Raw genomic sequence first — 22,010 nt, forward strand, 5'->3', positions numbered from 1 at the left:
GATGGTCGGAAGCTTTCCCTCTGACTGGCTCGCTCTGTTACAGACAGTTTCCTGTCCCGCATAGGCGGGATGATGATCATGCTGCCTGCAACAGAGCCAGAGGAGCTTCCGGAGCCGCTATTGCTTCTCTGGCTGGACGGTCCAGCGCCTTCCTCCAGCAGCCTCCAGCCCAGTCAAGTTGTCACCACCACTGCTACTGCTTCTCATCCAGCAGACTAGCAGCGGACAGCGGTAGCGGTAAGCAAACGCTGGAAGATTGCACAGTCTCTAAGCTACCCGTGACTGCCGATCCCGCCCCTTTGATGTCACTTCCAGTTCTGGAGCAGAGTCGGCAGCCATGAGTAGGTAAGGCCCCACGATTTGGTTATTATTTTTTCTTCTGATATTTTGAAGCGGGAGGAGGAGAAACAGCAGCATTTGGGGGGGGGGGGGGCGAATGGATCTGGAAAGGATAGAGAGGGCAGACAGTGGATTGAAGACAGGGCAGAGAGAGGGAGGGCAGATGGTGGATGGAAGGGGGCCCAGGAGCAGAGAGAGAGAGAGAAAGAGAGGTAGAGAGGGAAGACCTGGATGGAAGGGAGAGAAAGGACAGATGGTCGATTAATGGAAGGGGAAGGAAGAGAGAGAGAGAGAGAGAGAGAGAGAGAGAGAGAGGGAGGACATATCCTGGATGGAACGAAGAAGAGGGAGAGCAGACCCTGGATGGATGGGAGAGAAAGGGCACATGGTAGATGGAAGGGGCAGAGATGGAAAGGGCACATCCTGGATGGAAGGGAGAGGAAGGGAAGATGGTGGATGGAAGGGGCAGTGACAGAGAGAGGACAGATCCTGGATGGAAGGGAGAGGGCGGGATGGCAGACCATGGATGGATCAGAGAGAGAAAGGGCAGATAGTGGATGGACTGGGGCAGAGAGAGAAAGGGCAGACCCTGGATGGAAGGGAGAGAAATGGCAGAGGATGGAAGGGCAGAGACAAAGAGGGCAGATCCAGGATGGAAGCAAGAGAGGGCATACAATGGTTGGAAGGGGGAGAGAGAGGACAGACAGGGGCATACGGTGGATGGAATGGGCAGAGACAGAGAGAGCAGACACTGGATGGAAGGGAAAGAGGCAGCAAATAGTGGTTGGAAGGGGCAGACACTGGATGGAAGGGAAAGAGGTACAGACGCTGGATGGAGGGGGCAGAAAGAGAGAGGGCAGACACTGGATTGCAGTGGCAGGGAGAGAGAGAAGGCAGACCCTGGATGGAAGGGGCAAATGGCGGACAGAAGGGAGAGCGTGAATAGAAGATGAGGAAAGCAGAAACCAGTAACAGCAAAGGTAGATAAAATATTTTTTTATTTTTTCTGCTTTAGGTTAAAGTACTATTGTAGCTGTGTTAATACATGTTTATAAACAGGAAATGGAAATAAGGTAATTTTTTATTGGACTAATTTTAATACATTTTGACTAATGTTCAGAGACCAAAACCCCCTTCCTCAGGTCTGGACAGGATACTGTAATAGCAGTATACTGTATTGACCTGAGGAAGGAGGTTTTGGCCTCTGAAAGCTAAATGTATTAATCCAATAAAATGGTATTGTCTTGTTTTCCTTATTTGTTTTGTTTCTATTTGTTAATTTATAAAGTGGGGATTGGTATTTGCTAGTTTTTTTCAAATTTACATCTGCTATCTTTATATTTTGCACAGTAGTAGGGGACATACATCGCTATCACTGTTTCTGTGGTGTTGCATTGTATTCAGACTCTGGCTTCTTGGGGGTTCAGTTTAATTTTGTCTAAATATTTCTATTGTTAGTTTATATTTTATTTAAAATTTGCTATACTGCTAATGCTCACTAGCAGGTCTCAGTGTTCACAATGATTAAAACCAGTTTGTGGTTACTTATTCTATAGTGGATTAGGGTGTATCTGTGTCTGTGAAAACGACATGGTTTTTTGTTGGCATTGACTATGCAGGATCGACAATCTGTACTATTCTGGCTGGTTTAGATTTACAATAGATGTTTGATGTTCTACTGCTCACTGCATTCAGGGAATACTTGGTGGAGCAGGGCCTCTTGGCCTCGCTGTGCCACTTCCTTAATAATGCTCTTTTGCTCATCAAGAAATTAATTCTGTCCTATTGGGTGGCAGAAGATTCACTACCACCACTATTTTGGGAAGCTTGCCAGGTGCCCTTGGCCTGGATTGGCCACTGTCGTGGACAGGATGCTGGGCTCGATGGACCCTTGGTCTTTTCCCAGTGTGGCATTACTTATGTACTTATCTGCAACTATGGTTAGTCAATATGAGGGAAATGACCTGTTTTGAACTTAGGACCTATCATCACAGCTGGCAGTCTCACTGTCTGCCACAGCTGATGATAAGAAATGCTGTGGCACAAGTTTTTACACTTGTACCATGCAACTACTTAGACAGTAGACTAATTTTGCACACCATTCATTTTCAATTTGGTATTGCTCCGTTGTTAATTGTTTTATCTGAATGTTGCAATAAAATATATTAAAAAACGAAACAAAAGGTGAATATACTCTAAGACTATTTTTGGTGGTGGCAAGTGGAGGGAGAAAGAGAATATTTGGTTGCGTTCATTCAGCACCCCCAATCATTTTGAAAAGTTGGCTCCTATGCTGAGAGGGTGTCTGGGATTTTTGACTCCACTGCTGCTTTGGATGTGAGCATTGGGGCATAGAACTTCAAGTAATGAAGCTTAGACATATAGTAATTGGAGCCTCAACATCCTTCTGCAAATCTTCTAGAAGTAGCAGAAATTTGTGGCCTGGATAGAGTCTTTTATAATATCTGTTTGTTGTTGTTTTTTAAAATTAGGTTGGCCACTTCCTTTACTGTCACCAAATAAGCTTTCTCCACTACAAGGAACATCTACTAGACACTCCTGGAAAGTAGGTTGAAGATCAGAGACTGTGAGCCAGGAGTGATGTCACATTACCATAGCTAAGGCGGAAATGTGTGAAGAGATATCAAAGGCTTCAAAGGCCTGCCTTGCCAGATATTTACGATAATGGAGAAGTTTTCTGTGAAGCTTATTTATTTATTTTATTTATTATGACATTTGTATCCCGCATTATCCCAAACAGAGTTCAGGTTCAATGTGGATTACAATCCAATTATAAGCAGGTACTATCTCTGTCCCTAGAGGGCTCATAATCTTGGTTGTTGTACCTGAGGCAATGGAGGGTTAAGTGACGGGATTCCTCAGCTTTCTCAGGGGGGAGGAATTCTGGAAAAAAAAAGATAAGAGTACTCTGTATTAGAGATTGTGGAATAGAGTTGGTAATCCAATATACAATTGGTTAGCATTGAGGCCTGAAAGATTTTCTACCAAAAGAGTCTGGAGGAGCAAAAGCATGAGATCTTGCACTGCGAGTCTGCTTTAAGGCAGTTTCCACAACTAGGAAGCCGTCCAAAACTTTTACAAACTCCGCTAAGCTAACCGCCTTTACCACATTCTCCGGAAATGAATTCCAGAGTTTAATTACACGTTGAGTGAAGAAAACTTTTCTCTGATTTGTTTTAAATTTACTACATTGTAGCATCATCGCATGCCCTCTAGTCCTAGTATTTTTGGAAAGCATAAACAGACACTTCACATCTACCCGTTCCACTCCACTCATTATTTTATAGACCTCTATCATACCTCCCCTCAGCTGCCTTTTCTCCAAGCTTAAGAGCCCTAGCCGCTTTAGCCTTTCCTCATAGGGAAGTTGTCCCATCCTCTATATCATTTTCATCGCCCTTCTCTGCACCTTTTCTAATTCCACTATATCTTTTTTGAGATACGGAGACCAGAATTGAACACAATATTCGAGGTGTGGTTGCACCATGGAGCGATACAAAGGCATTATAGCATCCTCATTTTTGTTTTCCATTCCTTTCCTAATAATACCCAACATTCTATTTGCTTCCTTAGCTGCCGTAGCACACTAAGCAGAAGGTTTCAACGTATCATTAACGACGACACCGAGATCTCTTTCTTGGTCCGTGACTCCTAACGTGGAACCTTGCATGACGTAGCTATAATTCGGATTCCTCTTTCCCACATGCATCACTTTGCACTTACTCACATTAAACGTCATCTGTCATTTAGATGCCCAGTCTCGTAAGGTCCTTTTGTAATTTTTCACAATCCTCCCGTGATTTAACGACTCACAATCCTCCCGTGATTTAACGACTCACAATCCTCCCGTGATTTAACGATTTTAACTTTGTGTCATCAGCAAATTTAATTACATCACAAGTTACTCTCAACTCTAGGTCATTTATAAATATGTTAAAAAGCAGCGGTCCCAGCACAGGCCCCCTGGGGAACCCCACTAACTACCCTTCTTCATTGAGAATACTGACCATTTAACCCTATTTAACCAAATTCAAGCAGGAAATAGCACTAGGTAAGAGCATTCGCCTCCTACAATCTGACATGTCAAGTGCATTCGACATGGTTAACCATAACATACTGCTAAGACTCCTAGACTACTTCGGAATCAGTGGTGGCACCCTCAATTGGATCAAGGGTTTTCTAACCACAAGAACTTATCAAGTGAAATCAAAAATAAATACATCGCCACTGTGGAAACCAGGCTGCGGAGTACCGCAAGGATCACCACTATCACTGATCCTCTTCAACCACATGATGACTCCACTAGCCAAGACCTTAACCCATTTATCTACGCTGATGACGTTACATTATACATCCCCTACAAACATGATCTGGCAGAAATCACCAATGAAATCACGCTCAACTTAAACATTATGAACTCATGGGCAAATGCATTCCAACTAAAACTCAATACAGAAAACACGTACTGTCTCATTATCTCATCACAATACAATACTTACAAACCCACAAATATAAACACCCCAGGATATACCCTCCCTATCTCAGACAACCTGAAAATTCTCGGAGTAACAATCGATCGTAATCTATCACTAGAGACCCAAGTGAAATCCACCATAAAGAAAAGGTTTTTCTCAATGTGGAAACTCAAACGACTGAAACCATTCTTCCCGAGGGAAATATTTCATAACCTGATACAGTCAATGGTATTAAGCCACGCAAACTATTGTAATGGAATCTATGCGGGATGCAATGATCAAATCATAAAGAAACTTCAGACTGCCCAAAACACAACAGCCAGGCTTATATTTGGAAAAATGCGTTTTGACAGTGCCAAACCACTCCGAGAAAAACTACATTGGCTACCAATTAAAGAACGTTATCACTTTCAAAATCTGCACAACTGTTCATAAAATTATTTACGGCAAGGCACCGGGATACATGACAGACCTTATCGACCTGCCAACCAAAAACACCACAAAATCTGCACGATCATACCTAAATCTCCACTACCCAAGCAACAAAGGACTAAAATACAAATCCACCTATGCATCCAGCGTTTCCTACTTAAGCACACAACTGTGGAATGCACTGCCAACAGCAGTAAAAACTATGCTTAACCACCTTAATTTCCGGAAAGCACTAAAGACAGAACTGTTCAAAAGAGCATACCCCACCGACCCAAAATAAAATACCTGACACTTGCTCACCTTTATCCACGTTTGTTCACCCCTTCAAAGAAATGTAGTAGATTGGTGAGGCAAAATTTCCCTTCACTAAATCCATGTTGACTTTGTCTCATTAATCCATGCTTTTGAATATGCTTGGTAATTTTGTTCTTAATAATAGTCTCTACCATTTTGCCTGGCACCAACGTCAGACTCACCGGTCTATAATTTCCTGGATCTCCTCTGGAACCTTTTTTAAAAATCGGCATTACATTGGGCACCCTCCAATCTTCCGGTAGCACGCTCAATTTTAAGGATAAATTACATAACAATAGTTCCGCAAGCTCATTTTCAGTTCTATCAGTACTCTGGGATAAATACCGTCCGGTCCAGATTTGCTACTCTTCAATTTGTAGAACTGCCCCTTACATCCTCCAGGTTTAAAGAGAATTCATTAAGTTTCTCCGACTCATCAGCTTCAAATACCATTTCCGGCACCGGTATCCCACCCAAATCTTCCTCGGTGAAGACTGAAGCAAAGAATTCATTTAATCTCTCTGCTACAGCTTTGTCTTCCCTAATCACCCCTTTTACTCCTCGGTCATCTAGCGGTCCAACCGATTCTTTTGCCGGCTTCCTGCTTTTAATATACCTAAAAAAAAATTTACTATGTGTTTTTGCCTCCAACTCAATGTTTTTTTCAAAGTCCCTCTTAGCCTTCCTTATCAGCGCTTTGCATTTGACGTAACAGTCTTTATGCTGCTTCTTATTATTTTCAGTCGGTTCCTTCTTCCATTTTCTGAAGGATTTTTTTTTAGCTCTAATAAGCTTCCTTCACCTCACTTTTTAACCACGCCGGCTGTCGTTTGGTCTTCCTTCCTCCTTTTTTAATAAACGGAATATATTTGGCCTGGGCTTCCAGGATGGTGTTTTTGAACAGCACCCACGCCTGATGTAAATTTTTGACCCTCGCAGTCGCTCCTCTAAGTTTTCTTTTCACCGTTCTTCTCATTTTATCATAGTCTCCTTTTTTAAAGTTAAACGCTAACGTATTTGATTTCCTATGTGTACTTACTTCAAAGCTAATATCAAATCTGATCATATTATGATCACTGTTATCAAGTGGCCCCAGCACCATTACCTCCTGCACCAGATCATGCGCTCCACTAAGGACTAGGTCTAGAATTTTTCCTTCTCTTGTCGGCTCCTTACCGGCTGCTCCATAAAGCTGTCCATGATTTCATCAAGGAATTTTACCTCCCTAGCGTGCCCCAATGTTATATTTATCCACTCATATCGGGATAACTGAAATCACCTATTATTATTGTGTTGCCCAGTTTGTTTGTGTCCCTAATTTCCTTTAACATTTCTGCATCCATCTGTTCATCCTGGGGTAGTACACTCCTATCACTATCCTTTTCCCCTTTACACATGGAATTTTAATCCACAGTGATTCCAATAAGTGTTTTGTTTCCTGCAGAATTTTCAATCTATTTGATCAAGGCTCTCTTTAATATACAATGCTATCCCTCCACCAATTCGATCCACCCTGTCACGACGATATAATTTGTACCCCGGTATGACAGTGTCCCACTGGTTATCCTCCTTCCACCAGGTCTCAGAGATGCCTATTATATCTAATTTTTCATTTAGTGCAATATAGTCTAACTCTCCCATCTTATTTCTTAGGCTCCTGGCATTCGCATATAGACATTTCAAAGTATGTTTGTTGTTCCTATTTACATGATGCTTAGTACTTGACAGTATTAATTTGCAATCTTTTGTCTGATTTTTATTTAAGGACACCTGATCTACTACAGTCTCTTTTGCAACCTCACTATCAGGATCATCTATTTTTTCACAAAAAATAAATTTCCCCCATTACGTCCTATGGAAGACAGTGGGATGAACCATGTGGGCTCATTATGCTTTATAGCCCAAAATATAGCATGGCATCAGAAGGAAGAGATAGACAAAGGAAGACAAGAAAGATGGGGAGAGTTTGGAAAGGGACAAGAGGTAAACTGTTCCCAAAACTATATGTATTTCTTGGTTTGGTTTTACTCTTGGCTCAGCTTCCTTTCTTGCTCCCAACACAGCTCTGGATTCGTGATCTCTGTAGCTACACAGGGCATCATGAATAAAGGCAGGGGCATAGCTACTATTGAGCAAAATGTCCAGGGCTGCCCAATGATAGGAGCTGCCTGCAGTGGTGAACCCCCCTTCCATACCCACAAATCCAGTACCCCTACCTTTGTTAGTCACCCCCATCCCTGCCCGCAGGTCCAGCGTCTCTCCAACCCCTTCCCATCCCTGTGTGGTATCTCTTACCCATGTTCCTCAAACTGCGTGTGGGTTGCTGGCAGAGGCAGTGATTGAAGCAGGCAGGGGCTGACCCCACCTGGGCCTTTTCTGTGCCACATCTCACCTCTTTAACTTTCTGTAAGTGGGACGTGGCACAGGAAAGGCCCAGGCAGGGCAGAGGCAGCCTGTTTCAATCACTGCCTCTGCCAGCGACCTCTACGCATTTTAAGGAGCATGGGAGATGCCGGGACAGCACAGGGAGGAGAGGGTTTGAGATATGCTGGAATAAGAGGAGAGACCTAGATCAAAGGGCAGGAGGAAGAGAGGGGAGAACTTCTGGAGCAGTGTAGGGAAAAGAGAGGGAGAGACTGGACCAGGTGGGGGGGCATCCTAGACCAATGGAGAGAGAGGATGGACAAGGGGTGGGAGTGCAGGAGGAAAGGAAGATAGGGGAAAAGCTGGACATAGGGAGGGACAGAGACAAGGAGATAAAATGCAGACAATGGAGGGAGTAGGAGGGAAAGGGACAGGGGAGATGCTAAATATAAAGGAAGTTAAGCACACCAAGAGGACAGTTGCTGAATTGGGGGGGGGGGGGGGAGGAGGACAGGGACACAGATAGACACTGGACAGGATTGACTGGGGACCGAGAAGAAATGTAAAAAGGACAAGAAACCCTGGAAAGAAAAAACAGAAGAGTGGAAAAGAAACACTGGGTCCAAAACAATGACCAAACAACAAAGGTAGAAAAAAGCTTCCCCCCCCCCCCCCTTTTTCCAAATTTATTAATTGTAAATACGTTAGCTTTGGGAAACATATGTTGCTCATATCTTGTATTTCAGATTCTATTTCTGTGATAGGTATTCTACACATAGGTGTGGGCAGGAGCACAGCAACGGGTGGATACAGGCCCAGCCAGCAGCTCTTGACGCAACTTCCCGTTTGTTTTTTTTTTTGCCTGGGTGGAACGCAGCAGAGGGGAGGCTTCTGGGTTAGCCATGTGCAGTGCATGAAAATCGCTGTCGGTAACTCTGACACAAACATTTATGAAGGTAGATGGAGGTGGGGGTGGGGTGGGGAAGAGATTCACTCTGGCAGAGAAATGCATAGGGGTGGAGGGCAGGGAACAAAAGATGTGCTGTACATGGGGGAGGGAAGAGGTTAATTGTTGGATATGGAGGGAGAAAAAATTGCTGACCATGGGTTGGGGGAGAGGGAGGATTGTTGGAGGTGGGGTGGGAGGAAGAGAGGCAGCTATGCGTTGGTGGAAGAGGGAAATTGTTGGAGGGGTGGGGTGGAGAGATGCTGCACAGGGGGGAGAGGGGGAGAAATGGACAAGGGGGAAGATAGGGAGGGAGGTATGTTGGGCAAGGAGGTGGGAGAAAGAAAGATGTTGGACCTGGGGCACAAGGAAGAGATAAAGAGATATGTAGAGCCACCTCTTATTTTCTGACTTGGGCCCCAGCATATTTAACACCAGTCCCAACCCTTGCTGTAGCTGGTGGGGATCTCCAAGCATCCCTAGTTGAGGACATCCCCCACAGGTGGCCAGAATCCCCTTCTACCAAGTTCTGAAGTGTGCAGCACCATCCTTAAGTCATCGACAACTACATGTGTGGGGTGCCAACATCAATGGATCAGGGACATTGCTGCAGCCTGCCAAACTTGGTAAAAGGGAGTTCTGGCAACCTTCAGAGGACATCTTCAGCTGACAGAGCTTGGGGATCCTCACTAGCTAAGTACTTACATTTTGAGTTGTGAGGTGCAGGGGATGGGTAAAGAGTGGGGGTAGGGCATGGCAGAGAAAATATGCCCACCCAAAATTGGCTGTCTGGCTATGCCACTGGGTGTGGGGTGTTTGCTTTTTGCATGATTTGTTTACTGGAGCTCTTAAGGGATTCTTCCCTCCTTCTCCTCTCCCCCTGTCCGCAGTACCTTGGGAGACATGGTGTTATAGGGGAGCCCCATTTTAAATTTTCCACCTGGGGCCCATTCAATCCTAGCTATGTTACTGACTGAAGGGGTACTGCTACAGTGGTGTGCCACTCCCATATCCTTCCACATTCATGTGGACTATAAAAAGAGGGGAATGGGATAATAGTGTGGGGCAGAGTGGAGAAAGAAGGGGACATTTAGTAAAAGGCAAGAGAGAGGGATGTTGTGCTGAAGTCACCTCTACTACTAAAGGGGGCATTGGACCAAAGCTGCCACCAAAGGGGGTGCTAATTTCCATTTTTGCAGAAGGCATTAGTTATCCTACAGTTAGCCCTAACTCAGTCACTTACTCTGTGACCACTAAAGCTTTAGCAAGTGGACTGGCACGAATGCATGCCTTTGGATCCATGGATCTCCTGTTCAGCTTGTGATCTCTGAAGTTTTCAGTCTGAAGGCAGGAAGCACTATGTATGGCTGTTGAGCATCTGACTGTGAGCTTCCAAGGCTTGTAAAAAGCAGATGGTGGAGCAGCTCACAGGTACTTTTTCTAGATGAGGAACTAGTGCTGTCCTGCAATCTTTGAGTTTTGGGAGAACTGATGTAGAGGATGGGAAGGAACAAATGTTGTTAGGAAACGGAGAAGTTCTGGAACTCTGAAAAGGATATATCCCAGCTGCCAATTATAAAGCATAAACACCAGCAGGGTATTGCTCCTTGTTCTGGTCAGCTTCTTCCAATATATGCCACCATCCTTGGTGACAGAACATGCAGGATCAATTATTTTACACCCAGCCACCTTCCTTTCCTACTTTAATCCACCACACTGACCCAGTTAACAAAAAAAATGTATAACCAAACACCTGTGTTTCTCCTAGGAATTTTTGCTATTAGACCATCACAAATTTAAAGAACTCATGGCAGAGCGACATACATTTGTGGGATTAATTTACTTTCATATGCCCTTCCATAATATTTAACATTCATGAATTTACAACATTGTGAAAAAATAAAATTTTTTTAAAAATTTGATACAATCAAAATTAGTCAAATACAGAAAATTTCAAACACACCAAGAAAATCAACAAAATTGCATAAAAAGGAGGAGGAAACCAGGATGATCAATCTTAAGTGTAAAATTTCAAACCTCCCTCCCCCCCATCATCTGAGAACATCCTATATTTACAGAATACTGGATACATGATTCCACAATTGCCTAGCTGTTGCTAGCTTTAGTAGGTGTGATATGAATAGATTTTTTTACCTCTTAGGAATGTACTATTTTTTTTTTTTTAGATTCCCCGAAACCTTACAAAGCACAAATAGGAATACTAAAGGCATTATGTTCTAATATCCAAATCTTGAGGCAGCAATTCCAAAAATTTCATACTGGTAATTTAAGTACTTCAAAATAGATCCAGAAGACTATTTATTTATTTATTTAGGAGGATTTGCTACACCACCCTTCAGGTGAGAAGGCCCATCAAAGCTGCTTACAAGTAAACTAGCCACATCAAAAAGGAAGGGACAAACAAACCACAAAGGGAGGATATAGTAGATGGATTCTTCTGGCTTGAATTCCCTGAGATGACTGGTGGTGAACAGCCCCGGTCTTAATGGCTCTCTTAAATTTGGACAGAGAGCTCAAGAAAAATACATAAAGGAAGGAATTCCAGAGGGACTGTGGTAAGAGAAAGCAGAAACATGAGAAACATCCAGAGGCAAAAGAGGACTAAAAAAGAACATGATGGAATATAAAAGTCAGAAGATGAGGGGTGTCAGAGTGATGGGCATAATGAACCAAATGAGAACCTTTAATTTGACACATGCAGAAAGCTAGTGTTGCGAGAGGAGAGGAAAAATATGTTCAAAACAATGAGCACCAAGCAGGAGTTTGACAGCAGTGGGCTTAAGCTGAAGACGTCTGACAGAAGACAGAGGGAGACCATTGTAAGGAGCACAACAGTACTCAATATGAACAATAACTAAAATAAGAATGAAGGTTCTGAGATGTTGGAATGGAAGAAAAGGCTTGACACAGCAGATTCTATGAAGGGAGGCAAAAGACCAAACTTCAACATCCAGTGGAGGTTTGAAAGAAAGGGCAGAGTTAACTCCCAAGATATGCATTGAGGCTTGCAAAGACAAGGAAGTCTCATCAATCATGAGCAGTATAGGAGTAAGAGCACAAGGATATGGAAAATGTATAGCCTCATATACGATGGTATTGAGAAAGATGTAATTATTTCTCAACCACTCATTTGCTGCTTGGAGGCAGGAATGAAGGGGGGGGGGGGGTGGAATAAGAGGAAGTAAAATGTGGGTGAAAATCTGAATATTGCTCACATAGAAGAATGGACTACAACAGACTGATTGAGAAGGGGAAGAGGGGCTAATAAACTATTGAAAATCACAGAAACTAGCAGAGAATCCTTTTGGATACCCACAGGGAGAAGTGCCAGCTGGAGAGAGATCTTGGAGGAGAAGAGAAATTCAGCAAACGAGTCTACACAGAGCAGATGGACTGAGTAGGAGGAGGTAACATCAGTAGTAGGGTGCAAAGTTCAACAAGTGGAAGAGTTTCTTCCATTTATTAGAGGAAGAGGCAACAAGTGTCAAAAAATAAGAGCGCTTTGTATATCTGACAATCCTAGATTTAAAAAATATAGTTTGCATATAACCTTCGAGTGAGACAGATCACATGGGGTAGACAATGAATCACAAAAGATTTTATCAAGCAGGCCTCAAAGCTCCTAGAGCAAAACCTGGCAGTGACAAAGCCACACTTTAGCCAGGCAATTCATACATAGAGTGCCATTTTTATTATCATTGACCTTATACTAAAGGGTCTAGAAAAAAAATAGAGCAATACAAAAGACTCCTCTAAAAAAAAAAAAAAAAAGGAGAAAAAGAATGTTCCCGAAAAAAACCAGACCACACCACCACCGCATTGAGCCTGCCATGAGTGGGAAAGCGCGGGGTACAAATGTAACAAAAAAAAAAAATCACATGCAACTGTGTCACACTTTGGTAAAATATAAAGGTGCCAAAAACACTCAAAAATAAAAAGTAAAAAAGTGTGTGCACTCAAAAAGCTAAGGAAAATAAACAGCCCAAAGTACTTAAAGGTCCTTTTACCAAACTGTGGGGAAAAAGGGCCCTGCGCTAGCAGTGGGGCCATTTTTCCCAAGCACCAGGGCCCTTTCTACCACAGCGGGTAAAAAAGACCCCAGGCACATGTGGCAATGTGGTATAAGAGAACTCTTATGGTTACAAATCTGAGACAAATATCAAAGAACTGAATATGGCAAATAATCCACTTTTGCTAAGAAGTATTATTTTTAATACAGAATTTACAATTCTTAACTTTGAAACTTGGTCCTAGCAACTAGTCAGCATCTCCTAATACACTTCAACTATCTTATCCTGTTCTTGGAACTTCACACCCATGAGCACATGAAATGACACAGTTTGAAGATACAAAATATTTTCTGTAGATTTTAGAGGCTTATATCCGTTACCATGAATGAAGACAAGAGCACTCAAAGCCTTCAGGAAATTGGCCCACAGTAATTCTTGTCAAAATTCCTCTCCACTGTGCAGCCTCAGTTAGGTCAGTAGAAGCCAGTTTCGAAGAGCCACTGCCATCTTACAATGCTGGAAAAACTATGGAACTGTGGGGAATATTCAGCTTCTCTTGTGTAATAGCTCAGTGTTCTTGTCAAATGTTCTCTCTGATCTGGAGCAGGCATAGAAAACACATCAGGTTGCAGTCAGAAGAAACCCTCTGATTTATTTATTTTTAGATTTTGCTCACACCTTTTCCAGTAGTAACTCAAGGTGAGTTACATTCAGGTACACTGGATATTTCTCTGTCCCAGGACGGCTCACAATCTAAGTTTGTACCTGAGGCAATGGAGGGTTAAGTGACTTGCCCAAGGTCACAAGGAGCAGCAGTGGGACTTGAACCGGCCACCTCTGGATTGCAAGACTGGTGCTCTAACCACTAGGCCACTCCTCCACTGATGAGGGCTGTACTGTTTTAACTCACTGGATTCCACCACAACTTCCAGAAATAGAAGAGAAATAACGGCATCCATTTGCTCCAAAACTGGTCATGGGAAGGTAAAGTCTTGCCATTGCACTTCATCAGACAGCAGGAAAAACAAGTACAGCACAGTCTCGATTATCCAAATTTGGCTGATCTGACCATACATCATATCTAACAGACCCCGCAGCTTATCATTGTTTCCCATATTATCTGACCTTCCATTTATTCAACAACAGGTTGGTCCCATTTAGGTCAAATAATCAAGATTTTACTGTATCAAAAAACAAACAGTAGGGCGCCAATTATCCAAACTCCGATTATTTGGATTGTTTCTGTTCTTTATCTTTTCCACTTTTTAAAATCATAATCTCTATCACAGTTATTGCATTATGCCTGATATATAGTAAAAAAAAATCACAGATAGATTGATAGATTTTCCCATTTATAATTTAAAACAAAACATAATGCTCAACATGTAACTCTCAAAGTATATCTCTAATTTCAAAAAGAAATGTCCAATTATCCAGATTTATAATTATCCGGACCACCCTCTGCAGAGGATTGTCTGGATAATCAGTTGTATGAAAAGAAACCTTGGAGTTCAACCTTCCTGCTTTCCCTGAGCAAGCGCCATTTTGTATTTAGCAGAACATAACATATTGCCCCATAAGAAATTGTTACGTTGACTGTAGTACATCATTGTGTTCTTGTTTTGGGGAGCATATAATTTTACTGCAAAATCTATAATGCTAATAAAGGTTTTGTTGTAGTGACCCTGGAGGGGACCCAGGAGAACTAGAAAGCTGGGGTCTAGCAGGGGATAAGGGAGAAATGGGAAGTCTGCTATCATATAATGAAGGAAGTTTAAGTTTTCTGAGGCTGAAAACAGTGGCCTTAAAGTCTATGAATTATGAATGCTTGGCTTAGACTAATTATCTGTTGAACCAAATGTACTCGCAAAATGCCTATAATCTAGACCTGAAAGAAACAGACAAAGGAGGATGTGCATGGGCCAACATATGGTGTACCTATTGCTGGAATAGACAGGGCCTGAGAAAGAGAAAAGTGTGTTGCTTGCCAATTGTGTTATTATGCCAAAGAATGAATCCATATTCTGAAATTTGCTAATAAAAGTAGCTCAGCTGAAAAAGGGAGTTAGAGATTTATTTGGCAAAGTTGCTGGATATTGCTGTTGCATGATAGTCTCTCCTGAAGTTGGCTTTATTTATAGCTGTAACGTGTATTGTGTGTTTACTTCTTTGAACATACCTTCAGCTCTGAAATCTAAGAGCCAAGGAAAGGGCAAGGAGTCCCCAGGTTTCAACAGCCATCTGTTTCAAGATCATTCTGTGTTAGCATTATTAAAATTCTGCCTTCATGTCTGTGAAATCATTTTGCTAAATTTTGACAAATCTGTAGAAAAAATTGTCCAAAGCAATTGCAATATTGAAAAATAATGTTTTATGTTTTTAGAAAAGTTTTGGATTACATAAAGTAATATAATGTGAGTAGATGACAACATATAAAAACCAAAATAACGCAGAAAAGCATTATTCATGAATTTAATTTATATTTTTGTGACACAGTTACTAGTAACCCCTAACTATTTTAAGTAACATGCTTTTGTGTGTGTGGCTGAAAAATATACTGTAATAAAATTTTATGGAAGAATTCTAATTTTACTTCTGAGGTTTGAATCAGCCCAATAATTATAAATTATTCTACATTTTTTAGATTTGAAAAAAAAACAAACAAAAACTTGGTCTTTCTCTTAGCAGATAAGAAAAATTTAGAATACTGCAGTGGTGTGAGGAAAGAATTGATTTGTTTAGCAATCAAGTGAATCATCAGTCGTATGCACCAACTAAGTCATATTAGAATGCTTGCTATTAAATCCGCAACTCTCTCCATTTTCAATGCAGGATGTACTTACAACAGAAACATCCCACCTCTACTGAAAGCCTTTATGCTTTACCATAGACATCATGGAAGAAGCAACTTTGTGCAGGGTGTACGAACGTTGCTTCTTCCCTTTCCTTTTCCAAGTGATCTTACCTCATAGTTTGTTATACCTGAGTTATCTTATTTAAGGATACACTTTTATAAACTAAAACCATTTAACAGGAAAATTCTTTGATTTCATATTATTTAAACTGGGGTGGTTGTTTTTGGTTTCTTCAGACAATGACAGCTTATCATGCCTTATTCAGTTTTTCCAGTAATTGATTTTTAGGTTTTTACTGTGCTCATATTAAGCAATGTTGTTTTATTAAAACAAACACGGTATCTTAATATTTCAATTACCTCATACTTCTCTGTGCATTCTATTTGTGTAGGGAATGTGTGGGCAAGATAAGCATATGGAAAGACAGATTTACACAAAACCCATGCGCTTTCATAAAAAGAATTTTACTAAATCTGCAACTTTAAGAAAAACATCACCTCCATCAAATGCCTAACGGAACTATATTCATCTCAATCTTCTAATTTATATATCCTGTTGAATTCAATCAATTTATCCTAAAATCAAACCAAAGAAACAGTCATGGAATGCACAGTAATATTGTTTTACAGGGGCAATCATTATAAATTTTCTCTATTAGAATAAGTGCCATAAAGTTGACAAATATTACAGATAATGCTATGAAGCAAAATGAATCACCCATCATAGTGAATCAGTTTTCTATAAGATTTCACCCTTTCTCATTGAAAAAATAAAATAGCTTGAGATGGGTCAAAAAGAAAAAGGACTTCATATACCGTTCTATACTCAGCAGGGAAATTTCATTATTTAAAAAAAAGCCAGAATTCCTCTCTGCAATTGTGTTTCACTAGTAACATCAGGATAAGCTCTAGTAAGTTGTCCTAGAAATTTCACATCCTGCTTAGAGAAAAATAATTTAAATACTCAATTTCAATCCGAATCTAACATAAAAGAAGCCAATAAAGTGCAATATCCAAGAGATTACATAGAAACAGAGGAAAATTAAGGCAGATAAAGACCATATGGCCTAGCCAGTCTGCTGGTCTATGCCATCTCCTATCCCTTCCTCTCCCTTAGAGATCCTAGATACTTGTCCCAGGCCTGCTTGAATTCAGATACAGTCTTCACCTCTACTACTTCCAGCTAATCCTAAGGAAATATTACCAGCAAATAAATTAGTAGATGACTTGGTTCCTTCTAATCTAAAAACATGTAACGCGCAGTTTTTCCTTTAACCCATATTCTATGTTTATCCAAATATCCATCACTTAATTTCTCAACGGCATCCTCCTCAGTCTTCTAGTTTACATATCCTGTCAAGTACAACATAACTTAAAATCAAACTCTAGAATCATGATTAGTTGGATGTATGGTAAAGTTGTTTTGAAGGACAAATTATAATAAATAATCTGAAGGAAATCTCCTTCTAATTCTCTTAACAAAATAATAAATTCAAGTATGGAGGAGATATACGAAAAACAACATCAGCTTGATTCTCTGACCAAAAAATGATACATTAAATTAATTAAAGGAGATGTTGCCTCAAGAAGCCCCCGGCTCTATTATATGGGCTGCTTTATATATGTGGGGGTGTTGCCAATGATGAAGCGGTCCAGCCCTTATGAGCTCCATATATAATAGAGCCGGGGGCTTCTTGAGGCAACATCTCCTTTAATTAATTTAATGTATCATTTTTTGGTCAGAGAATCAAGCTGATGTTGTTTTTCGTATATCTCCTCCATACTTGAATTTATTATTTTATTTAAAGTTGTTTTGAAGGACCATCAATTCATTCCAATGCAAACACCATGATGTTGAGAAATGCTAAAGACAATGTACATTTTAATACAAGTTAAAAGCAGAACAGGAATGGTATAGTTGCACATATTCACAATATAATACATATATACATTGTTTTTTCATTTTACAGGCATACGTAACGATAGGATACAAAGTCTTGCTTGCACATAATGTCCACTCCTGGAACTCTGGTTTTTTTGAAAACTGAACAGGATTCACTACTATGATGTTAAATACAGTCCACATTTCGAAGGCTACCATCCATAGTTAAAGCACCAAACCTATATAAAAATAGAAATAAAGACAAAATACAAGATACTAAATATAATTATAAACAATATTGTTAAAGGCTAAAATGCTTGGCTCTGAGACTGTTATTGCAGGATCATTAAATATTATTGAATAAACTCAAAGTATTCTACACTAACTCTTTCTACTTTCTTACCTATCTATATATTACATCTTTGCTTTACCCTTCACTAACAATTAAAATGTTCTATTACGTATTGTGTTGACATTGTAAGTAGTATACCATGCCATACTTTGCATTGTTTTTGAATATTTTTACCACTGCAATTTTCTATTGCTCATGTCTGATCGATTCTTACTATACACTGCCTTGAGTGAATTCCTTCAAAAAGGCGGTAAATAAATCCTAATAAACAAATAAACTAAACCTTTAGAGAAACTACAGGCAACACATGGTACAATTGGTTGAATATGACAAGTAAAAATTGCAAATTTAATTATATAGCAGTTCTGTCATTTTTTAAAATATGGCTTTAAACACAAATCAAAAAGCTGATAAAATTTCAAAACATGATGGATAGACAACTGTTTCATCCAGATTCCACAAATTCCTATCCCTAAGAAAAACACAGTTTCTTACCCATAGCAGGTGTTCTCAAAGGACAACAGGACAAGCTGCTTTGATGTCTCTATTAAAGGCAGTATATCAAGTTTAAAAAGCCATGGAAGGGCATAATCGAGAGGGACGCCCAAGTTTTGCTGAGGACACCCTCGCAAAACATCCCGATGGAGGGGCGGGGAAACCCGTATTATCGAAACAAGATGGATGTCCATCTTTCATTTTGATAATACGGTCGGGGACGCCCAAATCTTGAAATTTAGGTCGTCCTTAGTGATGGTCGTACCTAGACTTGGTCGTTTCTGATTTTTGGCGATAATGAAAACCAAGGACGCCCATCTCAGAAACGACCAAATGCAAGCCCTTTGGTCGTGGGAGGAGCCAGCATTTGTAGTGCACTGGTCCCCCTGACATGCCAGGACACCAACCGGGCACCCTAGGGGGCACTGCAGTGGACTTCATAAATTGCTCTCAGGTACATAGCTCCCTTACCTTGTGTGCTGAGCCCCCCAAACCCACAACTGTACACCACTACCATAGCCCTTACGGGTGAAGGGGGCACCTAGATGTTGGTACAGTGGGTTTGTGGTGGGTTTTGGAGGACTCACATTTACCACCACAAGTGTAACAGGTATGGGGGAGATGGGTCTGGGTCCGCCTGCCTGAAGTGCTCTACACCCACTAAAACTGCTCCAGGGACCTGCATACTGCTGTGATGGACCTGAGTATGACATTTAAGGCTGGCACAAAATATTTTGAAAGATTTTTTTTTGAGGGTGGGAGGGGGTTAGTGACCACTGGGGGAGTAAGGGGAGGTCATCTCCGATTCTCTCCGGTGGTCATCTGGTCAGTTCGGCACCTTTTTGTGCCTTGGTCGTAAGAAAAACAGTACCAGGTAAAGTCGTCCAAGTGCTCGTCAGGGATGCCCTTTTTATTTCCATTATGGTTGGAGGACGTCCATGTGTTAGGCACGTCCAAGTCCCGCCTTCGCTATGCCTCCGACACCCCCTGTGAACTTTGGCCGCCCCTGCGATGGAAAGCAGTTGGGGACGTCCAAAATCGGCTTTCGATTATATATATATATATATTTTTTTTATTACATTTGTACCCTGCGTTTTTCCCACTCATGGCAGGCTCAATGCGGCTTACATGGGGCAATGGAGGGTTAAGTGACTTGCCCAGAGTCATAAGGAGCTGTCTGAAGTGGGAATCGAACTCAGTTCCTCAGTTCCCCAGGACCAAAGTCCACCACCCTAACCACTAGGCCACTCCTCCACTCCATTATGGTTTGAATATTGATTTGGGCGACCCTGTGAGAAGGATGCCCATCGTCCAATGTGTCGAAAGATGGGCGTCCTTCTCTTTTGAAAATAAGCCTGATAAATTCTCACACATAGGTGATGTCATCTGAGGGAGTCCTGTGCAGGAAATTTCTTCAGCCCTTAACACTGAACTTTTGAGCTAGCTCTACCACACATGCACGCTTCTTCCCACTTGCCACTGGACCTATGGGGATGGAGTTGGATTATAAAGGACTGTTTGGGCAAACTCTAGACAGTAATGGAAAGTGAATGTAAGGCCAGAATGTCATGTTGCAGCTCTGCAAATATCTTCTATGGAGGCAAACCTACTGATGCTGCCACAGTTCTGACTTTATGAGCTATGACATGACCTGCTAGCATCAGGCCTGCCTGGGCATAAGTGAAGGAAATGCAGTCAGCTAGCCAACTGGAAACTGTATGTTTGCTTATGGTAGCCCCCTACTCCTTTAGGGTCAAAAGAAACAACAGGCTGGATAGACTTTCTATGGGCTTTAACCTGTTCCACATGCAAAGAGGGGCATTTTTAAAGAACGTCTAAGTTAGAACTGGGATATCCCACTCATAGCACATAGCTAGATTGTAAGCTCTTTGAGCAGGGACTGGTCTTTTTGTGTATGGTTTACAGCGCTGCATATGCCTTGTAGCGCTATAGAAATGATGAGTAGTAGCAGTAGCACCCATCTCGCAGCCAGTTTTGAACAGGAAAAACATTGGTGTTTCCTGTTCAAATATATGTGAGAACGACCAAAATGAAGTCATTTTCCATAATAAAATGCCCAAATTATAAATGCCAAAGAAACAGGGCCAAGGACATCTCTCTGGCAGATGACCATAGAGATGTCCCCTGCAGAGCAGAGGAGCAATCTAGCAATCAGTGCAGTGGACTGTAACTCTTATTATAAATGGTAAACCCTGCAGAGACAGGGAAATACCTATCTCAATGTGCACCACTTTTTTTTTTAATTAACCTTTATTAAAATTTTTGTTTTCCAGCCAAGATAAAATAACCTTCAGGCTTGTAGGTGTCTAATATTTAGGTACAGTAGGCATGTATCTCTGGCTCTAGAAGGCTCACAATTTAAAGGTTGAAGAAAAAAAAAGCTGAAGTGGGATATGAACCTAGGTCCCCTGGCATAGGCAGTCGGTGGCTCAGCTGTTTGGGGAGGATAAAGTAGGAGGGGCCAGGGGTAGGGTCTCAGAACATATGTCAAAGAATAAAACTGTGAAATCTTCTTCAGTATAACATTTTCACTTTCACATTATATTGATGACCTCAGCGGTGCTCACTGCTAAAATTTTGAAAATAGCAATGTACTCAGCACCCACCTCTTCATCGGTTCACCCAATTACTATTATTGAAATATTTATACTTTATATATATATATTTACTTATCTTTTATATATATATATATATATATATATATATATATATATATATATATATATATATATATATATATATATATATCAGACCCAGGGGTTCTGTTGTCCGACATGCATGTTTCGCTCGAAGCGAGCTGTCTCAAGGACATTCTCCTATAAAAAGAAGAAAATGTAATTTAATCTCCTATCCTCACCCGAGAGCCCAACATTACCCAGCTCTCAAGATATACCTATTAAGGTGCGCCTTACTGAGCATAAATCTCGTATTTACTCTCAAAATACTCAGGCACCCTTGGTGGAACATTTGTTGCAGCAACAGCATACCGTTGAGGATATTAAATGGAGAATAATAAAACATGTAGGGCCAGGCAAAATGGGTGGTTGTTGGGAAGCTGTTGAATTATAGAGAACAATGGTATATCTATACTTTACAGACGGTGGCCCCTGACGGCTTAAATGCCAAGTTGGAATGGGCGTCGCTGATTTGAGGAAGTGTAGGTTTAGCTAAAGATTTTCTGTCCAATGGGAGTCAGGGGGAGGGATTCTAACGTCACTAAGAGTGAGGGCATTTAAATGAGTTGAAAAAATGCCGTCGCCATCTTTGCAAGGGGGTGGGTCCTGATTAGTAATAGTAGAGCTGGCACTAATGGAAGCTGGGGGTAAGAATTTGATTAAAATAAACTTCTAAAATGTTCCTTTTCTTGAGAGCTAGGTAATGTTGGGCTCTCGGGTTAGGATAGGAGATTAAATGAGATTAAATGACGTTTTCTTTTTATAGGGGAATGTCCTTGAGACAGCTCGCTGCGAGCGAAACATGCATGTCGGACAACAGAACCCCTGG

The 22,010-nt window shown here is 41.2% G+C and overlaps 1 protein-coding gene across 1 annotated transcript in view; it reads right to left on the reverse strand.

The window, feature by feature from the left end:
• Positions 1-17,621: 17,621 nt before the first annotated feature.
• TBK1 (TANK binding kinase 1) overlaps positions 17,622-22,010 on the reverse strand; it is a 485,047-nt gene continuing 480,658 nt past the window's right edge. The window contains 1 exon segment of the mRNA XM_030217198.1: positions 17,622-17,877. Coding sequence (XP_030073058.1) covers positions 17,826-17,877 — 52 coding nt within the window. The 3' untranslated portion in view covers positions 17,622-17,825.

The sequence above is a fragment of the Microcaecilia unicolor genome, chromosome 10, assembly GCF_901765095.1.
Source record: "Microcaecilia unicolor chromosome 10, aMicUni1.1, whole genome shotgun sequence".
NCBI lineage: Eukaryota > Metazoa > Chordata > Amphibia > Gymnophiona > Siphonopidae > Microcaecilia > Microcaecilia unicolor.